We start from the raw sequence: 26,836 nt of genomic DNA, 5'->3' as shown, positions 1-26,836 counted from the left end.
CTTGAAGCTGAGAGACAAAGAATAACAGGAACAAAGAATGCTCCCCAAGGTGACAAAACAAGACACAAGGAAGATTCTGTCTATATTCACACCACACACACTATCTGGCCCCCTCTGCCATCATCACCACTAAGCTGAGAAATGGCCACGGACTGACACTCTCCCTAGGGTCACTCGCTCAGGAATCAAAGTCCCTCACAGCAGTCCAGATGTGCAAACAATGTACCACCTATCAGCAAATGAAAAAATACAATGTTCTCAGGTTTTGGAGTATAAAATTATTCAACTATTAAAAAGAAGTATGCTTTGGGGGCTGCTAAAACATGGAAAAGAGTCTAGAAACAAGGCTAGGTGTGTTGTCTCAAGCCTTTAATCCCAATACTCAGGAGGCAGAGGCAGGGAGATATTTGAGTTCGAGGCTAGACTAGTCTACAAAGTGAATTCCAGGACAGCTGGGGCTACACAGCGAAACCCTGTGTGGAAAAACAATTTTAAACGAGAGTCTAGAAACATGAGAATAAATGGTATCACATCTACAGTGAGGTGTCTGATCCTTTGTGTGTGTGGGTGGATTGTGTTCACTGTAGGAACCAGCCATGATAAGCTAAATATGAACAGATCACCCAAAGGAAGTTCTGTACTTCCAACCATTATCACCTGCCAGAGTAAGACTCAGCCACTGGTAAGTTTAATAGAGGCCTGATTCTCAGTAGTTTACCCTGAAGCAATACTATTGCAGAAGGACCATAAACTAAGATTACCTGAGCACCACCCAAGAACAGCCCATCCAAAGGAAATGCATAACATTCCAACCGCTATAGATAGGACCACCTACCAGCACCCACTTGCCAGGACACCCCCAGACAAATGTCAGCCAATCAAGGGCCCTGAACCTTAGAAACCCCTTACCCCCACCTTTATTACTATAAAAACCCAACTCTAACTGAGCTTGGGACTCTCCATTTATTCAATACGTTGGACATGCAGAAAGACCAGTTTGCAAACTTGCATGAAATAAAAGCTCTTTGCTTTTATATACGGGACTCTGTCTCCTTGTTGGCTTTTGGGGGACTTCGCGGATTTGGGCATAACATTCACGTGTGTGTGTGTGTTCATGTGTGTGTGTTCACATGTGTGAGTGTGTGTTCACATGTGTGGGTGTGTGTTCACGCGTGTGGGTGTGCACACATGTATCTGCATGCATATGGAGCACAAATGACCCCAGACATCATTCTCCAAGGCACCAAGTACCTTTTTTTCCCCCCATTTTTAACGAAACGGGTTATCTCACTGACCCGGAACTCTTCAAGTAAATCAGTCTGGATGGTCAACAAGCCTCTGGACCCAACTGTCTCTGCCTCTTCAAGGCTAGGGCTTCAGACCTGTATCCTGGCTTTTTGTTTTAATGTGACTCCTGGGGATTGAACTCAGGTCTTCAGGCTTACAAGGCAAACACTCTCTTGACTGGGTCATAATGGGGAGCGGGGATGGCAGAGCCTGAGAGGTAGTGAATTAACCATGGCCAGGTTCCCTGGCCGCCTGCAGGACATCCTCTGGGGAGTGTATGAGTGCCCTGAGCGGGATCGTGGTGATGTTCGCACACAGTACTAACAGTGAACTCAGAGGCAGAATAATTACTCACTTTTAAAGGGCTTGCAAATTACATTTCAATAAAAAAAAAAATTCCCAGTCTCAGGGCCAGGAGCTTTGGGCCAACATAGGTCATGTGTTCACCTGACACTGGATGGGGGCTGGGAAGGGGACAAGTTCCTTTGGTTCCCACTAAGGTTCATTCAGAGGGGTGAGAGACAGCAGTGGCTTCACTGCTATTCAAGGTCACAGACAGAGGCTTGACCACGAGGAGAAGGAGGAGCCCTGAAGAAGGAGGCGGGTGGGCTCTCCCCATTTGTCCTCACAGACTCTGGATCCATTGATTGTTTGTAGACAGAGGGCGAGCTCTAGAGGCTCAGGGAGAAGCCAGTAATGGTTTCTATTAAATTTGATTTTCAAACAATCAGCATGCAATATTAAAAGTAAATAAATTAAATTAAATCCACACTTCTCTTCTGCCGACAGCCACAGGGAAGCGCTCTGCTCTCCAAGGGCTCACATTCAAGATAGACCACTTTTAGGGGTAGCATAAAATCCACTGATTAGCAAACTTAATTACATCTGGAAGCTTCTATTTATCAAGGAATATAATACAATTATGAGAAGATATCTGTATATTGACGATATCTAAATCACGATAAGATCTTGGGGGTCGCCTTATGGTGCTGTGGAGTTATTTTGCCTTAGTTTATCAATGAACAGCCTCCTCCGTCACATGCTTCCGTGGCCACCATGCTCTGCACCCCCTGTCCCCAGGAGCTGGAGTCAATTCACCACAGGCTCAGCCCTCTGAAAGCACAATAACCTCTTCCTATGCCATGTTATTTCTGTCAGGTCACAGGAGGCCCAGAGTGACTGATGAACCCAACATGGTCACATGCATTCTTAAACAGAGTTTAAGTGAAGGCTCTGCCTCTCTGACCATTCTCCTGACAGGGGCTCCCTTTCTCCTGGGAAGGAGGGGAGACCGAGTTCTCTAGGATTCTGGCCTCAACAGATAGCTCCGCCCACCCACACTAGACTTAGCTTTTTTTCCCCCTTTGCTGGGCACATCTGAATTCAAAAGGCCAGCTCACTCAGCAAATGGCAGCATCTTGCTCTCGGCATTTGCCAGCAGGACGCCTAACGAGGTCAGACAGGTAATGTGATTTCCTCGGGATCGCGGGCCATCTGAGCAAAACGGTCCTTGATCAGATTTCTATTTCATGAAGTAGCCTCAGCACATTGACCCAGTCAGATCTTCCCTTTCCGTGGGAACAAGGACTTTCCCATTCTGGTTTGGTTTGTGTAAGGGAGTGGGGAGCTTTTGTCTTGAGACAGAGCCCACTGCAGGGCTCGGCTGCCTTCTATTCTTTGCCTCTTCCCAGTACTGGTGGGAAGAACGGGATCACAGGTGCGTTCTATCTTCCCGCTGGGGAAAGGAAGCTGTGTCTATAACGCAATCCAGGAGCCAACCCCGCGTGAAGGAGGCGCTAGGGTGGAACAGCTCTCCTCACTCAGAACGCTGTCCATTGAGTCTTACTAGTGAGCTTGGTAACCGTCATAAAATAGACTCAGCTGATCTGATACGCACAGGGGCTGGGTTCACACCTCTGATTCCCCTAAACTCAGCTGATAAGCACAGGAGCTGGGTTCACACCCCTGATTACATAGCTGTGTACACAAAGCCCACCTGTAATCATGGGAGACACGAATTGTAGAGTCATGGCCAAGGGTAACCTAGAGAACGCCGATGGGACCTGGAGCAGCTAAGAAACTGAGAACCGAAACCCGGAGCCCTACAGAGCTGAGCTAGCTGGCTGGTGCCTGCAGTCTTGATGGCTGGGATGTGGCACAGGCTGACCCTGTTGACTTGGCAATCAGGAACCACCTAGACAGACATCCAGGGCTCTGCTGGGTCATCTCTCTTTCACAGTGGTGTCTAGATATGGAAAAACAGTGCAGATGGGGTGGAATTCGAGAGCCGTTGGCTATATCAAACTTTCTCCCAAAAGGACCTCTGGAAAGGAGGCCTCCCCTCCCCTCACAGCATTCATTAGGCAGCAGGAGGAACCAAGGCCTGCTGTGCCAGCATGCAGCTGTGAACTCTGAGGCAAGAGGCTGCCTGCCTCTTAACCTCAGTTTTTTTGGCTGTACAATGAACCTGTACATTGGTAAACTCTATTGTTTTCTTAAAGGGCCAGAACACTTTAACTCTTTCCCCCCCACCCTCAGCTCTATCTGGATTCTTGCCATACAAAGTTGTCTCAGGGAAGCCCACCACTCTAATCCTTTAACCACCAATTAACTGAACCCTAGGAGTTTGAGAGATGGCTTCTTGGGTAACAAACTTGCCTCCAAGCTAGTGACCTGAGTTCAAATCCCGGGACTGACACAATGAAGAAAGAGAACACACTTCTGCAATTTGTCTTCTGGCCTCCCTGGGTCTCTGTCTCTGTCTCTGTCTCTGTCTCTCTCTGTCTCTCTGTCTCTGTCTCTCTCTCTCTCAGACACACGCACACACACACACACACCACTACAACAAATAAAAGCATTAATTTTGTTTCAAAGAAAAGAAACATCTTGGCTGAACCCCAGGAATTAAATTCATGGGATCACAGTCTGGATTATCTCACAGGGCTTCTCCACAGGATCTGAGTTTGGCTGTTTCTTTTCGTCTTTGTTGTTAAGCTTTGTTGACTTTCTGTTGTTGTGGTGGTGGTTTTAAAATGATCCCCCCCATCCTTCCTTTTTCTTTCCTTCCATTTGCTTTAAATGCCCTGCTCTCTATCTCATGATAGTGAGCTCTAGCTTATGGATTTTAGGTCATTCAGTTCTGCTATAAATATTAAAAACTGTAAGTTCCTTTCTTAACAGGTTAAGAATGACAGGTTTTACAGGTGTTGTATAGATTCATCGTCATTCAATTTAAAATCTTTTCTAAGTTTCCTTGTCATTTTTGGTTCATAAGTTAGGTAGAGATTGATGGGTTTCCAAATGTCTGAGTTTAGCAAGATAATGTTATAAATTTCTTTCTGGGGGTACAGGTAGTAATCCTAGACCATGGGGGGGGGGGCTTTTAGATCCATGTGTGTGCATTTACTGAATAGTCAATATTAAGAGATTGTCGAGTATGCTTACAAATAACTCATGTTCCTTGGTTCTGGTGTAGTGTTCTCTGGTCTCTGATTATCAGCTGGGTGAAGGGACTTGATAATTTGTGCAGAGGATTGTGTCTGCTCACACAGTAAGTAGATATAGGGATGACAATGAAATATATGTATTGATGTGTGGATAGATGGTGGGGAAATACATGACTGATTGATTGATTGAATGATAGATGAATAGAGAAGTGGTTGATAATGAAAGATATTTTGATATATAAAGAGGTATATGAAGATAGATAGATAGATAGATAGATAGATAGATAGATAGATAGATAGGAGAGAAGTATTCTACATTAGTGGTGAGGAATGTTTGAATTCTCCAGCAGAAATTTTTGCATATGTTCCCAGCTCTACTTAATGCTGTTCCATTTTGATATGATTTGAGCCTTTGTTATTGAGTTCATATATATTCGTGATAGTACGCAATCTTCTTTAATTGATTCCTTTGACATTACAATAAGATGAGTCTTTTAAATTTTTTTGTTTTATATGTGTGAGTGTCTGTGCACCTCATTCGTGCAGTAATTGCAAAGGCCAGAAGAAGAGGTTGGATCCCCCAGAACGGAAGTGGCAAATACCTGTGAGCTACCACGTGGGTGCTGGAAATTGAACTTGCATACTCTGTAAGAGCAACAAGTGCTCTTAACCACAAGCCATCACTCCAGCCCCTTGACTAGTCTTTGTACCTAGTTATACATTCTTTGTTTAAAGTCTATGTTATCTGATATTAACACAGCCGTTCCAGAAAGTCAATATTTTCATATGCATTGGAATTGTATTCATTACTTTCAAGTTTTAGAGTAATTCTTTCGAGTGATAAAACATCTCATGTGTTTTGGGTATCATCAATCCAGTCCTCGTGTCTATAGCTATGTGTCTTGGGGGGTCTTCCCACACAATTAGGATCGTGAGTCATTCAAAAATTTGTGAAAAGTCTCCCAGGAATTCAGTTATCTTCCCAGCTGCTGTTTCTTTGTTCAAATTCTTCCTTATGTTTCGGAGGCTTCAAACAAGACAAAATTCGTCCCTGGCTCTTTAAATCTTGCAGGGTGGTTCAGACCTTTAATTCCAGCACTCGCAAGGCAGAAGCAGGAGGGATCTCTGTGTGTTCAGGGCCAGCCTGATCTACAGAGCGAGTTCCAGGACAGGTTCCAAAACTACACAGAGAAACCCTGTCTCGAAAAAACAAAAACGTTCTGTCATTCTCCCTTTCTTTCTGGGACAGGCAGCAGCTGGTTTCTACGGGAAAGGTAGCAATAACTAGAGGCCAGCTCCCTCGGTGCTTCCCCGCTTCTGTGTGCCAGCTCCTTCTGCAGCCTCTGTCTGCTTTATGTTTCAATGCAGTGTTTACTGGTGTTTGCTGATTGGAGCTGGGTCCAGGAAGATGCTGGCTTGTGCTCACCGGAGACTGCACATTCCCTGCTCAGCTCTCTTCGGTGTTCTCACCCCCTTGCTCTTCCCAGGCTCTGCATCTCCAGAGCATCCCGCAAACTCTTCCAGAAAGCCAGTCAGCGGACTTTGCTTATCCTCCGCCGCCCCCTTCTGGTGCTTTCTTCTCCATTTCTCCCTCAGCATTCAAGGTCCAACCTAGATGCATATTTTATTTGCTTCAGGCAGAAACTGGCCTGGCACCCTAGCACTGGAGCCCATCAGTAAATAGAACGGCCACAGAAACAATTTCTGGTCCCCGCTTTAATTTAACCAAATCCTGCTCCCTCCTCTCTCTAGCTTTGCTTCTGGTCCAGCTAGCCTGAACCTTGGTCTCCATATCCTCAGTATCTCTCTTCACTCTCAATCATCAAACTTCTGGGATTGCTGTAGCAATTACTGTCACCTAAGTCATTTAGGGACGAGCCTCCCCAAGGCATATCCAACTATTATTATAAGTCAGACATAAAGGGCCAGTGGCGCTTAGAACTGCCTCTTGGGGACAAAGTGTGAAGCACAGCTGAACTGGGAGACCCCTCTCTGAAGTGTTATTCTGCCCAAATCCAGAAATCTGAACTTTTTCTGTATGTGCCCCGAACCTCCGTGCGTCCCGTGCCAGCCACTGTCAGTCATCACCACTAGGGGGCGCTGTTGACCCTGTAACTGGCTGCAGGCTGGCTGGGTTTGGATCTGAACTATTCCTCACTCAAATTAAGGGCAATTGTATTGCCTTGTTCCAGCTGTCAAAACAGCACGACTTTAGTGGGGTTCCTTCGGAACTCAATCTTTTAAACAGGCTACCAGAGTCTTGTGGGACATTAAGAGCGATATCGAAGCTCCAACTAAAGCTTACAGGCTCTGTGAGTCCAAGAAAGGTGGTTGAAAGTTGCTTGCCCTAGGCCACAGTTATCGGTGTTCTTTATACATCTACAGTTGACAAACGACATAATAATCCAGTCGCTTCCACTGCCTGCCGGGAGGAGAACTGACAGATTATAATTGTGCCATGTGATGTCATAGTGGTGGCAAAGTTTGAACTGAGTTTTTTCCCAATAAATATTCAAAATGTAGGTCTTTATGAATTACGGGTGTTCTGTTAACAAAGCAAAAGCAAGGACATCAGACAACAGAGCAAAATCAGCGTCATGGTGAACATAGGGCCTAAAGAGTTAGTGTGGCCTTTGGCTGGATTACAAGATGGACTGCATCTCGCAGGTTCTAATGTCATAGCCACCTCACTTCCTGCCTCCCTTCCTCCCTCTTCCCCAACACATCTTCCTCCCAAATCCATGTCCTCATGTTTGATAGCCCATTGGGTTCAGTTAGTGACACCCCTATGTTCATGGAAGTTGGTCACCCTCCCTACCTCAGTAGACACTCTTCTTGCTGGAATTTCTCACTGGTTGGATTCAGACTAGTTTGTATGTGATTGCTCTCCCAGTGGGCTCCCTACAGGCAAGGGACCTTGCTCATAACCATCATTCAATGGCTACATAAGAATTAAAAGATGACCAGAGAGTCAATGCTGCCCGCAGAATCCCATGACCACAAAGGCCAGGGTTATAGTTGAGTGAATGTCACTCAGTGGCTGATGTGTTGATGGTAAGGAGTTGCACTATAGAGTAGTAACACATAAGCCTCAAATTCTGGTGGCTTCCAACACCAGACAGCAGTCTCTCATCCCATGTTCCAGGTTCCTCAATGGTTAGCAGGGGACTGTGTTCACTAGGGTCCCTCAGGAAACAGGTGATGAAGTAGCTGGTGCCTTGACCAGAGTTGGCCTCTGTTAGCCCTGTCCAAACCCTGGACTCACTGTGCAGTGAGCAACTGTTAGCTTACTTCATCCAAAGCAGTGCAGTCTCGTGTTTCTGAGATAATAGCATACGATCAGTTTTCTCACCGTGGTTGCTTATTAAGAAGCCACAGAGAGATAATTTGGATGAAACATCCAGATACTTGTGGTCGGGATGGGGAGAAGGCAGCTTCGTAGGTAAAGAGCTGGGTAGCAAAATTCTTACTCAAAGAAGGACCCACTGTCCTACCACGCCACCTGGAGGCTTTTGAGAAACGCAGGGTCAGGGGCCACCAGACCTCCAGATCCACAGTCAAGAATCAACATTTTAACAAGGCCCCAGTGGAATGTGAACAGCAATGGCTGAGAATGGTTTAGTCGGTGAGGGATTCCTCTACCCAGAGAGCTTGGTTTAGAATCCCAGTTCTGACAACTTTCAGCTTCAAGACACAGGACAAAATCCTTCCACTCTCCATCTGTCATCAGAAACGTCCATAAATGGACTTAATAACCACAGTAACACCCTGGGATGGTCATGAGAGTGAGCTAGCACTACCAGATGCTTCTGTATGGGAGATGGTGATGCTGGCGGGGATGACGATGCTGATGGTGAGGATGTCAATGATGCTGATGATGTCGATGATGCTGATGGTGATGATGGTGTAGAAAATGTACTTACGGAAATGTATTAGAGATAATTTCACGTGTAACCTAATCTGAAGTGCACTGACCCATTTCCTATAGTGAATGAACATCTGCTGTTCTTGAACCACGACAGAGGAGTGAGCAGCAGAGAATTCGTTCTGTAGATTGTATTGAACAAGGCACAAGAAGTAGTGCATCCAACAGGTATCATGGGGGACATAGGATGAGAGGTAGGCAGAGGAATCTGAGCATCAGTCCTGATGTTCTCACAGGTGAGCATTACACCCATCTCACACCTCACTGAGGAAACCGGGCCCATGTTCCCATCAAGGGATATTCAACTATATAGAGTCTATGTTAGGATGAATGACCGAGAGACTGTCAGCAACATTGTCATAGAACAACCATTCTTTAATGTTTGAAATAGAACTGTCTAATGAGTGAAAAAAATCACACAAAGACCTCATCATCACAAGTAAGACCCAGTAAACGTCACCCAGACGCCTGCTGTCAGGAGCAGACACACGTGAGCACAAGCTTGTACACAAATCACCCCCGTGAGCAATTGTGAGCGAGTAGGCTACTCCAGGTTAACTACTCCTAACCTTTTCCAAGCTGGGCAGCCTTAAAGAGCCACATCACCCCTTTCGACATCAGTTTCCCTATCTGTGACCCGAAGACAATAAAGGACGACAGGATCACAGGGTGCTTGGAGAATTGTCATCACCATAGCTGGCTAAACGAGCGAAAGGCAAAATGCTTCCATCTCAGATTCCTCATCGGTTAGACGGAGATATAGTCTATCTAGCTCCATGGCGGTTCTTCACGAGAAGAGTGCCCCTCTGTGCACAGATGCGCCTTTCAGAGCTGCGAGCACAGAGTTGAGCAGGTCGGAGCTAACACGGGATGGAGTATTAATCAAACAATAGAAAAACAAGCCAGAGAAGACAGGAAGTGCCCAGACGTCAGTTCCTAAATAATTGTGTCCTTACTGGATCGTCCAAGATGGGATGCTTTCTCTCACTCAGGGAGGGAAGGAGAGGGGTCCTGCTTTTTACATTCCAGCCCCAGCTCCCTCTTCCTTAGTCTGGGGTTTGCCACATGGAGACATATTGTCAGATCACGCTAAGTGTGGTCTTGTAACTCACAGCCTGGGGGCATCAAGATTGGTGTTTCAAGGGTTGATTTTATATTTATCTATATGCAAAGGTTGAGGTACACCATGTGGTGTGTGTATGAAGGTCAGAGGACACTCGGCCTGTGGGAGTCGCTTCTCTCCTGCCATAAACATCCTGGGGGCTGAACTCAGGTTCTCTGGCTTGGTGACAAGTAACTTTACTACCTGAGCCTATCCCCTGGGTGGAAAGTTGATTTTCAGAGCAATGATGTAACCTTCTCTATGGGCCTCAGTATCCTAACCAGTGGCCTAGGCTGCCCACACCCCCCCATTCCCAGAATTCCTCCAACTCCAGACAGGACAATCGCAGATATTCAACTGCTCAAAATGCCTCCTCCTCTCTCACAATTACACAGGTCCATCAATTGCTTCACTTATCCACCCTGCCTGTCTTTGGTCCAGGCCTCCCCAGATGCACACAGAAGTCCTGAGCATCCTCTGCCGCCCCCAGGGGTCATGCACCACCAGGGCCTGGACTATGCACTGTGAATTTTCCTAAAATGTCTCGGCTGGCCTCCATGCATCATCCTGAAAGTTGTCCCACAATGGTACTTTCTCTTAAAGCATTACCGAAAGTCACAGCTTATAACGGACAGACAGTCTTAGTCATCCACCTCCCTGGAGCTCCCCTCTGCCACGTGAGGAAAAAATCCGAGTGTAGGACTTCTCATTTCTTGACAAAATACTTGACAAGAGCAAGTCAAGACAGAAAACTGTCAAGGGACAGTCTCACTGTCTGAGGGCACCGGCCATCATGGCGGGGAAGGCATGGCAGCAGGGGCCTGAGGCAGCTGGTCACGGGGCATCCACAGCCAGGATGCAGAGAGATGAATGCTGGGGTTTAGTTCATTTTTTCCTTTTTATTCCATCCAGGATCCTTCCCCATGGGATGGCACTGCCCACATTCAAGGTGTGTCTTCGTCAGGTAAATTGATCTAGAAACCCCCTCACAGACACGCTCAGAGGCTTCTTTCCACATGAGTCTAAATTCCATCCAGTTGTCAATCAAGGATAACCATCAGGGGACCTTGGTCTACTCCACTCTCAGAACCCTCTAGAAACCAGCTGGTGACCAGAAACAGTGTTTGCCGAATGGCTGAATGGCATGTGTTATTCTGAGGATTGTTTCGATGCATCTGTCTATACTGGGCATCACTGGCATATTTTTTATTTTTCTTCCTTCCCTGTTTTCTACGTCCACCAGTAAGCAACAGAGTTAAGATGCCGTTTGCTTTGCAAGCTGACCGTGGCTGCTTTATGAGGTCAATCTATAGCTGTCCTTGTCCTACCGCCAATAACATTTGCTCATTTAACGCATAACAGCAATATGCAGACACACACCCTGCTTGCAAGCAGACAGGGCAAGACACTCTAAGCCACTCCAACAAGTTCTATACTTCGTATAATGCAATGTCAACCACTTAAAATTTCAGCTTGAACAAAATAAATCTTTAGCGGCCTCTTTCAGTTAGAAGCCCTGGGCACATGTGGAGGCCATGGGCTTTCTCTTGCCAATAACTCTGCCCTCCTATAAATCATGTTAATTGTCTCCATGTGCCCACAGCCTACGGGGAGTTTCGTAATACCCTTTGAGGATATTAGTGGTCCCTGGTGTCGCTTATGAGACTCAGGCAAGCATCTGGAAGCAATTTTGGTTAAAGAATTAATGATTTTGAGGTTCAATAATACAGGACTTAAAAAAATAAATAAATACAGGAAACTTTGTTAGCCCCGGGAACCTGTGGGTTTCCCTAGCTGAGATAAAGGGACCGACAGTCCTCTGTCCCATTTGTTGAATCTGTGTGAGTGCCTGGTTGATGTTTAGAAGGTCACATGGCAGATTAAAGGCAGTCTTAAAGTGGGGCTTGCAGAAGGGAAACTCTGTTTTCTTTGGTCTCTTTCTGTTCATTCTGGGAGAACCAAGAGGGGAGATGCATCCGAGGACGGCAGGTGCCATTCGGGCTGTAAACATGGTGACGAGGTCCCACTCGGGCTTCATTCTTTATTCCTATTCTGGAATAGGAGACGGGGGATGGAGCAGACCCCATCCTTCAGTCTGAAATCTTGGACTGCTGAGTTTCTCCCTGGTGGTAGGGGACCAAACATTTCAACAAAAAATATTTATTCTCTGTAGATTTTCAGGCTCTTTAAAAAAAAAATGAGAAAATTTGCCTTGGATTCTAGGGGCCCAAGTGACTTTGCTATTGTTCCCCAAAGATGTGTCTTCAGTAGTGAACTGAGCTGGAGGGTTGGGCTATTGCCTGCATCACCTAAATAGAAAGCTACTCCTACCCATGCCTGTGAGAGCAGGGTCGCCTTTCAGGTATGAGCTCCTCTTCAAGACCCGCACACCCTCGGACTTCTTATGCTGTCTCAAGACCTGGGGGTTGGAAAGGTCCGCCCTTTCCCTGATGTTTCTTCTGCATCAATCACTGTTATGTTTGTTTTCTTTTGAAAGCTTTTCCAACGGACTGGCCAGCTTGATCTATTTAACCCTCGGTGGGAGAGAGATCCCCAGCCTGTGCAGATTGAGACTCAGATCCGGGTGGGGCTCCCCAGGTTTGGAGAGCTGGCAGCTGATAAGAGTCCTAGCCTTCCAGCTTCAGAACCTTTCACTTCCAGCCCCAGTCAGATCCTATCCGCAGCACACTGCCCAGACTCCTGAGCAGCCCATCAAACAAACCCCAGCGTCAGTAAGCATGCAGGGACATTGCTGGAACCTAGTGCCACCAGAAGGGAGCATCGGGAAATCGGGGGAGGGGGGAGTAGGTTCAGGAGTGTGTGGAGAAACTGCTCTCACCAGGACACGTCTGGGGCATAGTTTCTGGCGCTGAGGGGGGCGTGAGGGGGTGGGGACGACGACGACGACGTTGTTTTGTTTTAAGCCTGGATAGTTGGATACACATAATTGGGTGAGATACAGAAAAACGAGTCTAGCCTTGTCCACGGAGCACACGTATCGGCACACATCCCACTGAACCACTGGTATACGTCCCACTGAGTCCAACCGTTCACCTAGATAGTTCGTCCACAGCTGCAAGCGACTTTGAATTCCAGATGTCCCCAGACGTCAGCAGAAGATGACCTGAAGTTACTGATGGGGGAACTGACGACCGCGAGACCTCGCGGTGACCATGGGAGGTGGTAAGACTCAGAACTCAAGGGTTCAGTTCCATCCCGCGTGGCGGGCACCTGGCAGAGCCATCCTGTAGGACGTGGCTTCATGGAGGCAGGAAGCTTGAAAGCCGGGGATCCGCTGTGGGAGAAGAGATTTCAAGTCTCCAAGGCGCCTTGGTCCTGCCCCCAGTCTTGGTCCCCAGGCCAGCGCGCACCGGGCCTCCTGGCCCCTCTAGCATCCTCCTTCCATCCGGCCGCGGGCGGGGCCGGAGGTGGGCGGATACGGAGGGTGTCGTGGGAGGGCCCGAAGTGGGCGGGCCCGGGGGTGGGATCAGCAGGACCGCGGCTGCAGCCGGAGAAAAGTTGTCTGGACCAGCGCACGAGCAGCTGCCGGAGCCGGAGTGCTGCCGGGGTGGCCCCGGGCATGGGGCAGCCGGCGCGGGGCCCGGGCTGGCGATGGGTAGCGTGACAGCGACCACGATGCGCTCCGAGGGCGCGGCCCCGGGGTGGGCGGCGCGGTACAGGGCACTGAGCCTGCTGCTGGCCGCTCTGCTGGGTCAAGGTAAGGCGGACGCTGTCGGGGATCACAGGGTCTCTTGGGGACTGATGGGGAGCCAGGGCGCGGGTAGAGAGGGTAGCGCTGATGATGAGGGTTCCGGGTCCCACCGAGAGCCCCCAGTTATCGAGACAGCGGATTCCGGCCGCAGCTGCGAGCCATTGAGCTGTGGCTAGGGATCCGCCGCGGCAGCCCACCCCGAAGCCCTGCTGCCTCTCCCTCCCGGAGAGCGGTGGGGGGGGGGGGCGCGGGAGGCGTGGCTGCCGGACTCTGGGTCTGGGCTGCACCCTGAGTTCCATATGGAGCTGCGCATCCTAGACTCGGTGCAGCTGCGGGGCGCGGGGAGGACCCTGGTTTCCCGCGGCCCCTTCTACAGCTTTGAGAAACCCAGGACTTTCCACCCCACATTTAGACCGAGCGGTGGCGTTGGGGAGCATCTGGCGGCTCTAGTTTCCAGCGAGTCCACTGACAGGCTCCCACTTCCGTCCTTTGCCGGGAGCGGTGGGAACCAGGACTCTGCAGGTTTCTGGAGACTTGTGCAAACGGGCTGACGCAGGCTTGCCAGGGCTCTCGCTGCTGCTAAGGTCGCTAAGTCGGATTATTACCCTTCCGTGGGTCAGGTTGTCTACGGGCGGGGCTGTAGAACCAGAACCGCTGCTTCAGGCGCTCAGAGTCCTGGAACCCCAGGGTGCGGTCGGGCGCCCTGGTGAGGTTCTAGCGTGCTATAGGTTAAGCCCAGATGTTCTACAGTGTTCTGTACTCTCCCGCAGTGAGGCGGGTTCAAGCTCAGCCATTGACAAGGACCGGACTGAGGTTCCTCTGTTATGCACTCGGCACGGATGTCAAAACCTCTCTCCAGCCTGGTGCTCCAGGGCTGTGTTGGAAATGTATCCGGGCAGACAAGTTGTCATTTGGTGTTTAAAAAGTAGAATTTGCTTTACAAAAGTCCTTTCTGCGCTATGTGAAACTGGGGGATGCCCCTTATTCCAGGCGCATTCCCCCAGACAAGCCTACCATGCATTATGTACGCTGTGCTTCCTCCCAATGGGTCCTGTTTCCCCAGAGCCGCGGGTAAACTGGGGCTTGGGGTGTTTATTAACCCAGAGGCTGCTCTCAGCACACACCTCCCGGCGGATTCCGATCACTAAATAGCTTAATGGGCATTTAGAAAGAAAAAGAGAAAGAGACCCACATTTCACTTCGGATCAAGCAGAGGCTGTTATTGCAGTGGCCGGTGTAGACCTTGGACTGGCGATTGAAGGCGCTGGGGTGGGGCTGGCATGGTGGAGATCGCCCATGTGATACAAAGCGCCCCCCTCTCCCCCAGGCACCTGGATTTGCTAGATTTCACCGGGTGGGGCTCCTAAGGTTGGTCCAGGAAGCATCGTGTGCTAAATGTGTTTTCACTTTGCAGCATTGATCAAAAGCTTGCAGCTCATTCTGTGTTCCCCTAAAGCAGCCTGATGTTTACTCTGAAAGATGTTGCATGCGTGCACAAGCAGGTGTGTGTTTGCACCTGTGTGCAGAGGCAGGCGACCAACCCATAGTGTCTTCTGCAGTCAGTCAGTCTCTACCTTGTTTTTTGAGACAGGGCTTCTCTCTTTGCAGAGAGCTCTCTCATTAGGCTAAACCTTCGTGTCAGCGAACCCCTAACCTGTCCATCACTGCCTCAGCGCTGGGATTGCAGCCTGCCCCATCTGCCCTGCTCTGCTGCTGTTTTCTGAGTCTTGGAGTCATGTCCTCCAGGTTGCACGTGCGTGAGTCTGCCACTAAGCCACCTCCCAGCTCCTCCATACAATGTTTTACAGAAACAAACACCTCCTCATCCTTGTTTAAATTTCCACTGTCTTAAAAAAAATAACCATGCCAAACAGGACTTTTTTTTTTTTAATACAAGGGTCCCTGTGTGGGTTTCTGGAACCCTGGAAAACTATCCGGTCATTAGCACCCTCCGAAATGTGTGTTTTTGACTGTTGATGCTGAAGCTTCGCCACTCACCAGGGTTTGCAGAAAACGCAGTTGTTCTTGTGAGTTTCCATAAATAGGACAGAGCATTGAAACAGAGGAATGGTTCTCTGAGATTTAGACCCAACTTGAGCTGAAACAGGCTTCACCTGCCAACCTTCAACCGCAGGTGGAAGGGTGTGAAGGACTGACGGGCTCCTCGGGAGGGCTGTGAGGGCTTCTGCTCAGGTGTGGGGCCCCAGCAAAGGTTGGATCCAGCTGTAGTCCGCTAACTCACTGGAACCTGTTGTAAGGTCCTCAGTTACTTCAATGTGCATATGCCCCTGTGGACAGAGACCTCTGTGGGGGTGTGAGCTGCAAGCAGTGCATGTAGCACTGGCATCACACACCTCACCAAGTGGTGCACGAAGCACAGGCACCTTTGAATAGAGGAGGCTTTAGAGTCCTGAAGTGGCTTCAAAGATCAGTGTTGTCCACTGAAGGAATGAAGTAAAGATGAGCAGTTCTTTAGCGTCCCTGCACTATGGCGCCTAGGGGGACCTTGCGGAGGGGTGTGGGGGAAGGGTTGAGAAGGGTTCTTCTCCCCTGCCCTCAGCCATGCTTTCAGTGGGGTCCAGGGGCTCAGCTCAAATGCGCATCCACCTTCTTCCATGCATCACTCAGCATCGCCATCTGTTCAGCCTTCCAGAGGTCCCCCAAACCCCACTGATGATACCCCATCAGACCTTGACTTGTCTCAGTTCTCCCCTCTCCCCTGACTCTCTGCAAACATGGGCTGTCCACAGGATGTTTGCAAAAACTAGGCAGATTGCTGGCATTTTTAAATGATAGAAGTCACACAGCTTTATTTTAATTAAATAAAAACACGTTTTTTAGTCTTAAAAATGGGAGAAGGCATGTGAAAATATCCAGATTTCTGAAGTGCCTGTGTCAGACTCCTAAGCCACACTGCACAACTGCATGACAATTTTATAAGTAACTTACCAAGCAAAAAAGGATCTTACTTCTATTTTCTATGAGTTGTATATCATCTTCTTGTAATTTTTATTGTGTGTGAGTGTTTGCTGCCTATAAGACTGTGCACCATGTGTGCAGTACCCATGGAGGCGAGGAAAAGGTATTGGAGACCCTGGAACTGGCGTTACAGATGGTCATGAGTCATCATGTGGGTGTTGGGAATGGAACCCGGGTCATCTGGAAGAGTAGCCAGTTCTCTTAAACACTGAGCCGTCCCTCAAGAATCCAGTCATCTTCTTTGTCCGAAAGTTGTGTTTAATGAGGGAAAAATGCATACAATGAAATCTTCCCCTTTAAGATATATAGTTGTAAGTTTGGACTAACACATACAAATGTGTCAACTTTTGGATCACCTTCAGAAACCCTGTGCCGTCTCCCTCCATCCACAGTTCCTGACACACTGTTCTTGGTCTCTGGACCTTTCCTATTTTAGTAGCAACACCATGATGGACTTACACTGTGGGTGGCTTTCAGATCTGCGGCTGTGCAGTCAGCATCATGCATTCCATAGCCACCTTTGCCCCAGTGCTGGGCCTTCCTTTTTAATGCTGAGTAATATTCCTTTGAGTGCTGCTCAGTTTTCTTGTTTCTCAAATGAAGGCCATTTGAAGGACTCTGGGTTTTATTGATTATGAAAATATTATGAATATTCACAGACAGGGTTTTGAGTGGCTTGCATTAGTTCCTCCTGGTTAAGTATCCAGGCCTTGGAGTGTTGTCAAGTGATTTGGTAACTTTGGCTTTTTGTTTCCCCTCAACTGGGTTATTTTGTATCATTTGCAGCACTTGATATTATTGCTGTTTCTTTGGTCTGCCAATTCCAGTAGCCCAGTAGTTTGTATTTCTTTGAGACTTTCAAGGTCTTTTCTCTTGGTGTGTTCATGTATATGTGTGGGTGCACATATGTGGATGTCAGAGGACAACTCGGACAAGTGGTTCTCTCTTTTCCACTGTGTGAACTCCAGAGGCAAAACTCAGATTGTCAGGCTTGGCAGCAAGCTCCCTTGCATGCTAAGCCATCCCACTGGCCCTTCTTTAGGATTTTACTTACTTTTTTATTTTTTAAGTTTTATTTACTTCTTTGGGGTTTTGTTTATTCTCAGTCTTTGACAGATAAAGTGGCGTGTCCTTGGGTTTCATGATCATCCGTACATCTCCTTTGGTGAAATGACTTTTTCAAATGCTGCATGCCCACTTTAGAAAATTGGTTGTTTACTTTCTTACTGATGTTTTTCAGGCAGTTTCTGTGTTCTGGACATGATTTCTCATCAGACAGTGTCTGAAAGATATTTCTGTCCAGTTGTCCTATAAAATCAGATTTTAAATTTTAATGAAAATTTCTCTTAATAAGTGGGCTGTTGGTGCCAAATCTAGAAGATCATCCTCTAAGCCAAAATCACAAGAATCTCTAGATACTGGGGCCAGTGAATGCATGCGAGTCCAGTGCCCTTAGAGGCCTGAAGAGGGAAGTAGAACCATTGGAACTGTAGTTACAGAAGGTTGTAAACTGCCATGTGGGTGCTGGGAACCAAATCCAGGTCCTTTGAAAGAGCAGCCTGTACCCTTAACCACCGAGCTATGTCTCTAGCCCCAAATCATTGCCTTTGTTTATCTAGTCTGTTAATCTCTGTCTTTTAATCATCATGTTTATACCATTTATATGTAATATAATTATCTGCATGTATAAATTAGGAACTGACACTGTACACACTGTTTCCCTTCATGGTCCTTTTGCTCCTTACTCTTCCCGTGACTTTTTCTGCTTTAGGGTTAAGCATGTTCTATGAATCTATTTTATGTCCTTGATAGGCTCATTTGTGCTTCCTATTCAGTTTTACCCATTGCCCTAAGGTTTACAAAATGCATCTTTAATTCATCAAAGCTTAGATTCAAGCTGCTTTATACTGCTCCATAGGCTTTACACTAACCTTAAAAAAATATATTTCCAGTATGTTTCATGCCCTCTACATGAAATCATTTTGAAGTGCATGCCCTCTTATGTGTTAGGTGCCGCTAAGAGAATTGTTGATTAAGGATTGTTGTGATATAGTTTCTAGGAGAGTGAAAAGTCACGTTTAATCGGCTCAGGCTTGTTTCTGAGTGGGCACTTTGGGCATGCGGATGCTGCCGTCCCTACGGGTCTTTATTCTATCTCCTACCTTTACTCAATTTTCTTATTTAAGCACCTTGGGGATTTAGAAATTGCTGCCTCTAAGAGACGAGGAAGGTCAATACTAGTGTGTGAGTTAGCAAAATTTTCAAGAGAATGGGTTACGCTACTCTTCAGTGACCGACATCCCATCTTTGGCAACGTACACACATTCTTTCCCTCACGACAGTTGTTAGCAATCCAATAGGACTCTGAAATGGTTGGAATCCTGAAGCCACCAAGGATTTGATATCTTTTCTACATAAGATGCACCCCCTTTGATCCGTGTGAAGAAGTGTCACTTACAGGCTAATTGGGGTCAGACTCGGTGACCCTGGAAGGGCAACTTCATACGGAGCCTCAGTTCTGCCCATTTCTGGAGGAACTGCTCAGGGAACCCAGGCTGCGAGCATCAGAAGCATCGGAGGCCTCAGAAAAGAAAGGAGTTATGGGTTCACAAACTGAAGATGCCACAGAAGTCTGCAGGCCAGGTCTCCTGGGCACAGTTTGTGGCTTGCTGTAGGCTCCCTGTGACTGTCAATTATGTCTGCCTCCCATGGGGCACCACAGCTTAGATGCAGGGGAAGTTTTGGTCATTTCAGTGATTTTTGTCTCTGGCTCAGGTTGTAGATTCTAGAGATAAAGACTCTTGGACTTGGAATGAACCCGAGAGTGGTGTGTGTGTGTGTGTGTGTGTGTGTGTGTGTGTGTTAGAGGGGTGATGATGTTTGGGGCTAGGGATGTCACTTATTGGTAGGATCTTGCTTGGTGTGTAGGGGACCCTGGGTTCTGTGTGTAGAATGACAAAGCAAACCAACAAAAGGAACTGCATAGTCTTCAGTAATCTAGACCAGCTGACTCTAGACACCCCTCTCTAGAGTCAGATGGGAGTGACTGACAGGATCACCATGCCATATTTGATGGGAGTATCTCTCCCAGAGGGAAACCATAGAACCATTTGTTACCAGAAGTGGGTGGGTAGATGCTGAAAGCAAAATCCGTAGACAATGTTTTTCCCAGCACAGAGACCTCATGGACATGGCCATTACAATCAGCACAGTTCTTCTGAGCCCCAGATTTTATCCTATGAAGCAAGGACCACACCTACTTCCTATGTCTTCAGGACAGAGATGCATGAGCCTGAGGCATGTAGCATCTCTCTCCCAGGGCTGGCATGATAAGAAACCACACAGAGAACAGCTTCTGTGCCACTTAATCTACCGCCTAAGATAGAGAAATAATTTTCTCTCAGAGCCAGAGTCCTAAGTCAAGGTACCAGCAGGACCAGATTGTTGTCTGGGTACCTAGGAAGGATGCTTCCTCGACTCTTGCAACTTCTGGTAGCACCTGGGTTCCCCGGCTGTAGCATCTTCTGCTCAGACTTGTGTTTGCATGACTGTCTTCTGGGTGGGTCCCCTCCCCACTGTCATTGTGCATAGGGTGGGAGAGTCAGAGGGAGGCAACTTCAAGTGTCAGTCATTCCTTAGGCTTGTTTTTTTGAGACACCATCTCACTGGCCTGGATCTTACCAATTAGAATAGGCTGGTTGGACAGTGAACCCTTGAGATCAACTTGTCTCTGTCTCCCCAGCACAGGAAAAGCAAGCACAAGCTACTACAATCTAGCTTTTCATACAGGTTTCGGGGATCAAACTCAAGGCAGGTCCTCGTGCTTGCAAGGCAGGCACTGAACCATCTCTTCATCCCCCACTCCAGAGCTCTATAAGGACTGAATGTAAGTTCCAACATAATGTATCTACAGGACCTTTTCCTAAGTAAGGAGTTGGTCACAGGCTCGGAGGAGGGATGTCTCCTGGGGCCACCAAACCATCACACATAGTTAGAAAAGTTCAGAACACTTGCTGTTAGAATTGGTGACGTTAACACTGCCAGAAAGAATCACGCAAGACAGTCTCGTCACAGAAAGATGTTTCCAGAAAGGCCTGAGAATGATGTCGAAGCAAACAGAACAGCGAACCTGACGATTTCAAAGGGAAAGGAAAGACACATTTCGTGAGAGGTGACCATCTGTCACAGACAACAGGGAGCCGGGGCTTATGTTGTCCTTAAATGCATCAGCCGTCACTTCCATGAATTCCTTTCTTAAACACTACTTTCTCCCTGAGTTTCTAGAGCCGTCAAAGCAGCCTAGAGCAGCCCCCAGGCTATGCCCCTTAATTAATTTTCTCACCCATTCTGTGATCGACTCATTTTGTTTGTTTTGCTGAACCAGTCCCCCAGCCTTTAATTATAATATCTGTTTTCATCTGTGTCTCCTTACCTTGTCTGTGAACTCCTGGCCGTGAAAATGTTGATATAATGTCACCTGCTTTGGCACGTGGTGACCCATTAGGGACTCTGTGAGGCAATAACACTTTCTTATATTCTCAAACTAAAGAAATTTTTGTTTTTTTTTTTGTTTTTTTTTTTGTTTTTTTTGTTTTGTTTTGTTTTTCGAGACAGGGTTTCTCTGTAGCTTTGGAGCCTGTCCTGGAACTCCCTTTGTAGACCAGGCTGGTCTCGAACTCACAGAGATCCGCCTGCCTCTGCCTCCCAAGTGCTGGGATTAAAGGCGTGCGCCACCACCGCCCGGCTTCAAACTAAAGAAATTTTGAAGAGCATCCTATTGTCCAATATACATGTGTGCACACACTGCTAATTCCTGCTCTTACCATTGAATTTTATTTTAGCAGTGATTTTTTTCTTAGAAAAAAATGACAAGAAAATAAACAAGAAATCTTGCACTGTAAAAAAAAAAGCACACTGTGAACAGTATCGGCCTTGGAAACATAGTTTCATCATTTTGTTTCCATGGGCAGCAATGACTTTGTGTTTTGCTACTGATGTGATTTCCATGCACCTGCCTGGTGGCAAGCTGTGGATGAATGCTGAGCTGTTCAGTTTTCAGTTATGCATCTTCGTTTGAAAAAGCTAACTATCCCAGCTTCTCATCTGCAGCAGTGTGTTAGTGCTGGTAACTGAAGGATCCTTGTGGGCTTCAGGCCCAGTTGGATCTAGGCGCCAGGCAGTATCACAGGACACTCTTTGTCTCCTCTGAATGATTTTGTCATCATTGCGGGCAGTTGCCTCTGTCATGTGAAGCTCCCCTGATAGTTATGTTCCTTCTGTAGAGCACACCATCCCAAAGACATTGACTTCCTAAATGACCGTAGAAATTTCATGAGTGAGTCACTTGACAATAGTTACCCACACTTGAGCCTTTCGATGTGGTAGAGGGAATGGGAGTTTCTGATTAGCCAGATCATTCTCTGGAGTTTGAGGCTCCATCTAATCCCTAGGACAGAGAGTATGAGAGGAATGAAGATGCACAGAGATTTGAGGCAGGAGAGATGGCATCGGGGTCAAGAGCACATGCCTACGTTCAATTCTGGCAAAACATCCACACACATAAAATAAATGCTTTCTTTTAAAAAGAATGATGTTGGCAGAAGGGGACTAGAGGATCTGAGGTGAAGCCAAGTGTCTCACAGCCAGAAAAAGACCAAAAGCCAAATGTAACTACCAAGACAGAGAAGCCCCTTCCTGGGATGCGGAGTCAGCTGGATTCTCATGCTTAGGCAGAAGCAGTCACTTCCCAGGGCTCTCCAGGAACACTGGGAAGGTTCAGTGAGGAAAGCGCTTGCCACATGAGCCTGAGGACTGAAGTTTGATTTCCAGAACCCACATAGAAAACTCTGTTTAGCGTGTCTGAGTTGTAATCCCATTTCTAGGGAGGCAGAGATGGGAGGACCCTTGGGCCTCGCTGGCTGGCCAGCCTGACCAAATCAGTGAGTTCTAGGCCAGTAAGAGACCCTGTCTCATAAAGAAAATGTGTCTAATAGCTGAGGAATAACACCGAAGATTGACCTCTGGCCTTTTCATATAGGCAGGTACACACGAGGCCAACCACATGTATGTACACACACACACACACAAACACACACACACACACACACGTCCCCCCACAACCAACACATCTCCCGCTCAGAGTGTTCTCTCTGCTTTAGAAATCATTTATTCACTTATTCATTCCATCACCCATCTGACGTGGCTCCAGCTCTGACTGTGGACCAGGCTCTCCATTGCTGACCCCCTCCCAGCTGAATGGAAGGGGTTCCTCTTTCCCAATTCCCCCTCTGCCACCCAGGACTACAAAGGAACTCTGGGTGGGATTCCTAAAGCCTTGGCTACATACAGCAGCCCCCAAGGCTCCGCTCTGCCATCTTTGCTGAGCAAAGACATATACCCTGGGAGAAGTCTCCATCTGGGGTGATTTGTTCTGCCCCAGGTTTGTGTGGCATCTCCAGTTTTCTAACTAGCAGTGTGTTCTTTTCTTTAGCTTTTGTAAATGTTTTGGGTCAGTACACAGCCCCGGGTTCCCATTTCATTAATGAATTGACTCACTGTAGATTTTTCTCATTTCTCTTCAAAATCCAAACAGTTTCATCTTGTGCACATAAATTCTGTTAACAAAGTATGTTTTCCTACTTGGAGCCCATCCCTTCCTGATGCTCAGTTGACCCCCCTGGCCGTGGTCCTGCCCTTGAGCATTGGGTCTGTGAGGAGAAACATTTAGTGGCTTTGCCTAAGAGGTCTCTGTCTAGCTTTGGAGGCAGTCTCCCCTCCCCCACACGCCTGAGGTCTTCAGTTCTGCCATTCTCTGTGTCTAGGCCACAGAGCCCAGATATTTGGTCAGACATTCTGGGTTTCATTTATTTGATGAATTTTATTTTTTTAATTTTTATTTTGAATTTTTATTTAATTTTTAAATTTTGAATGTAGTGCGTAATTTGGTAGACCTGGAGTGCATAGGAGGATTTCTTGGACATAGATGATGGGTCCCATCCAGGGAGATGAAGTCCTCATTATACCAACAGAATGGTCTACCACCCAAAGGCAATGTTGGGTTTTGAACTACAGTTTTGGACTTCTCTGCAGCTGGCTGGCAGCAATTGACCCCAGCTGCTTCTGTCTTCTTCCGAGTTGGTTGCTCACACCAAGGCTCCCTGCCTGCACACATTGATTCTGACCCTGGATAGCCTTGGCTAATAGAGAGTCCTCAGGGACTGGATTCTGGGTAAGGAAGAGTTGGTTTTCTCTTTTTGGGTGTTTCATTCTTCTCTTCTTTAATAACATCATCACTTGGGTTCGGAGCTATTGTTTTCTTCCCAAATCACAACTAGCCAACAGGGACAGTTCTTTCTTCTAAATTCCCACCACCTTCAGGTAATACCAGCTGCCTCTGAGATTGGACACCTCCCACCCACCCAGTTCACATGGTCACATAATTGTGTCCTTTGTCACAGCCTCAGTGAGGCTCCTGTTAAATTAACAGTCAAAACTGTGGTGAACTGCAAGGCATTCCAAATGTGCTTTGATTTTCTTACACACTAAGACAGGCTCTCTCTTACAAAGCTATAGCAGAACATTGAAATCAGGCAATTCTCATCTCTCTGATACCCTGTCTGGTCCTCAGACCCCAGGTGTTGTTTCCTCTAGTCTCAGTACAGTCCTTTGAAACAAGCAATCAAGCCCAGAACTTCATGTATTTTGTAGTTGTCCTTGTTCCTTTTATTTTTTAAATTATGTGTGCACTGTGTGCATCTACATGTGTGGCTATGCACCTGAGTTCGGGGTCCACAAAAGCCAGAAGAGGGTGTTGGTTTCCCCCAGAGCAAGAGTTACAAGTGGTTATGAGCTACCATGTGAGTCCAGGAATTGAACTCAGGACCTCTGGAAGAGGAGCTAGTGCTCTTAACCACTGAGCCATCTCTCTAACCTAATGCTTCCTCACTTTTCTCAGTCTTTCTTTGAGTTTCATGACCTTGACACTGTTGAAGGTGCAGGCTAGTCTTTCCATGACTGTAGTGGTTAATCTTCATTGTCAACTTCACTGAATTTAGAATCACCTAGAAACACACATCTTGTCATGTCTGTGAGGGCATTTTCATGGAGTTTGCCTAAAGTGGGAAGATTTGCCCACTCTGGGTGGCAACATCCCATATGCTAGGGTCTTGGATGGTGTCAGAAGGAGAAAATGAACTGAGCACCTGCGATCACCACTCTGTCTCTATCTTTCCTGACTCTGGGTGCAATGTGACCAGTTACCTCATTCTTCTGCCTCTGTCTCTTCCCCAACATGGTGAGCTGTCCATCTAATCATGACTAAGGTCATTTTATCAGGCTGCACAGCTAAGCACATCCCCTTATAGAAATGCCTACTCTGGCAACTTGACCAAGGTGATCTCTTCCAGGCTTCCCGGCTGTGGTATCTTCTAAATCATTTTTTAATCGATAAGTATTTTTATGGCAGGGGCATATGGAGACTTCAAATATCCCAATTCTTGGTAGAATTTCAGTTTTTTCATTTTAAACCCAGATTCTTCTTGTACCTATCTTTATTTTTATTACCATTCCTGTTTATTTTGAAGCTTAAAATATCTTAAATTTGGCCATGGGAACCATTTTTACAGTGAGGTCTGTTGTTGTTTTGACAGGTCTTCATTTTTCTTCAAGCTCTGCCCTACTTTCTGGATATAAGATGTTCCAGGCTTATCTGTACTTCCCCTGTCTTGGCTCACGTTATATTTTTTGCTCTGTGGTCTTAGAAAACAAAATCTCATGTCCATATGTGCTCATTGCTCCCAAGTGCTCCAGCCCCCATCTACTAAGAAGGAGGCATGACATTGCTTTTAAGTCCTTGGAGTAACTGGTTCCTGTCTGTGCCACTGTCTGCTGCAAAATTGAGTGGAAATGATGAGGCATTACCAGGGTCCCATGTTTGGTCATCACGTGGTGTCCCAGTACTGGGGCTCACACACATATTGCAGTTCCCATCTGTCCTGGTTGGATTTAATTGTCAACTTGACACATCCTACTGTCATTTGAGTGGAAGGCCTCAGTTGAGAAGTTGCCTCGATCAGATGCCTGTAGGAATGTCTCTCGAGGGCTTGTTTTGGTTGTTAACTGATGCAGGAGAGTTGAGCCCACTATGGGTAGTACCATACCCTAGGCTCGTGGTCCTGGACTGTATAAGAAAGTTAGCTCAGCATGAACCTCTGACCAGCAATGTTCTTCCATGGTTTCTGCTTCAGGTTCTTGCTTGAGTTCTTCCCCTGGTTTCCCTCAATGATAGACTGTGTAAGACAGATAAGCCATTTCCTCCTCTAAGTAACTTTGAGTTATTGTGTCTTATCACACCAACTGAAAGGAAGCTAGAACACCATCCAGTGCACATGGCTAAAGCTGGAAAAACAACCTTCCCAAAAGAAGAAACATGTTGACATCAGAAGAGAGGAATGGGAGGCACATTGAGTTGGTGGACAGGACCACAGCATACTTGATAGACCTGCTATAGCTTGAGTGACAGTGGCTGAGTCAGAGAGAACAAAGGCTAACAAGAACGATGTCATTACCACCAAATAGTACTGGCTTCTGGGTAGTAGCTCAGCAGCTACCCCAGTTCTGCCAGTGATTGACGGGATTACTCTTTCTTTAAAATGTTGACTCTGTGTTTCTCAACCTCACCAAACTGACGTGCTGACAAGGGGAAGGAGTGTGTTGGGCAAGAGTTCTTGCCTGCAGCGTGCTCTCTCCAAATAATGCCAATCCAAGTGACTCCCCACATTGCTACATGCACCCTGGACACACATAAAACTGTGTCTTCAGCACTGTCCAATATGTACAGAGAAATTCCTCAATCAAAATAATTGTAGATATTTCAGAGAAATTGCAGAAATACTAAAAAGAATCTCACATGCTTTTCAACTCTTTCTCCAGATTAATTTCAGTATATCACCCCTACGTCTCTATATTTGGGATTCTATGTAATTTTCTGAAGTACTTACAAATAAGTTGTCCCTATAGGATCCCTTGGGAGTGTATTCTCTGAGACAGGGGCATTCTCTTACCTAACATCACCGTGATCAAAACTACCCACGTTCCCCACTGGACATCCACAGTTTTTCTGTTCGTGTCTTTTACAGCAAACAGGTTGAGTCTGGAATCAGCTGTGATCTCACACTGCATCTTGCCCATGGCTCATCTGTGTCTTTTTATCAGATGCGGTTCCTAATTCTCGATTCTGTCCTAACTCTAATGGGTTTGGATGGTGAAGGCCAGTGTTGGGGAAGAATATCCCACACTTGATTCAAATCCGTTTGAAAATGGACCTCATGTTTCTTTCATATTGACCTGACCTCTGACCTTTGAACACAGAACTATGGTACTGGGGG

At 47.0% G+C, this 26,836-nt stretch overlaps 1 protein-coding gene across 2 annotated transcripts in view; it reads left to right on the top strand.

Annotated features, from left to right (window-relative positions):
- The first annotated feature begins 13,290 nt into the window (after positions 1 to 13,290).
- Positions 13,291 to 26,836, top strand: part of Tmem132c (transmembrane protein 132C) — a 307,153-nt gene continuing 293,607 nt past the window's right edge. For both annotated transcript variants that reach the window (XM_057766129.1, XM_057766127.1), the window contains exon 1: positions 13,291 to 13,478. In XM_057766129.1, coding sequence (XP_057622112.1) covers positions 13,373 to 13,478 — 106 coding nt within the window. In that variant the 5' untranslated portion in view covers positions 13,291 to 13,372. The remainder of the gene's footprint in view (positions 13,479 to 26,836) is intronic.

The sequence above is a fragment of the Chionomys nivalis genome, chromosome 3 (assembly GCF_950005125.1).
Source record: "Chionomys nivalis chromosome 3, mChiNiv1.1, whole genome shotgun sequence".
Lineage (NCBI taxonomy): Eukaryota > Metazoa > Chordata > Mammalia > Rodentia > Cricetidae > Chionomys > Chionomys nivalis.
This window is presented reverse-complemented; position numbering and strand designations above follow the sequence as displayed.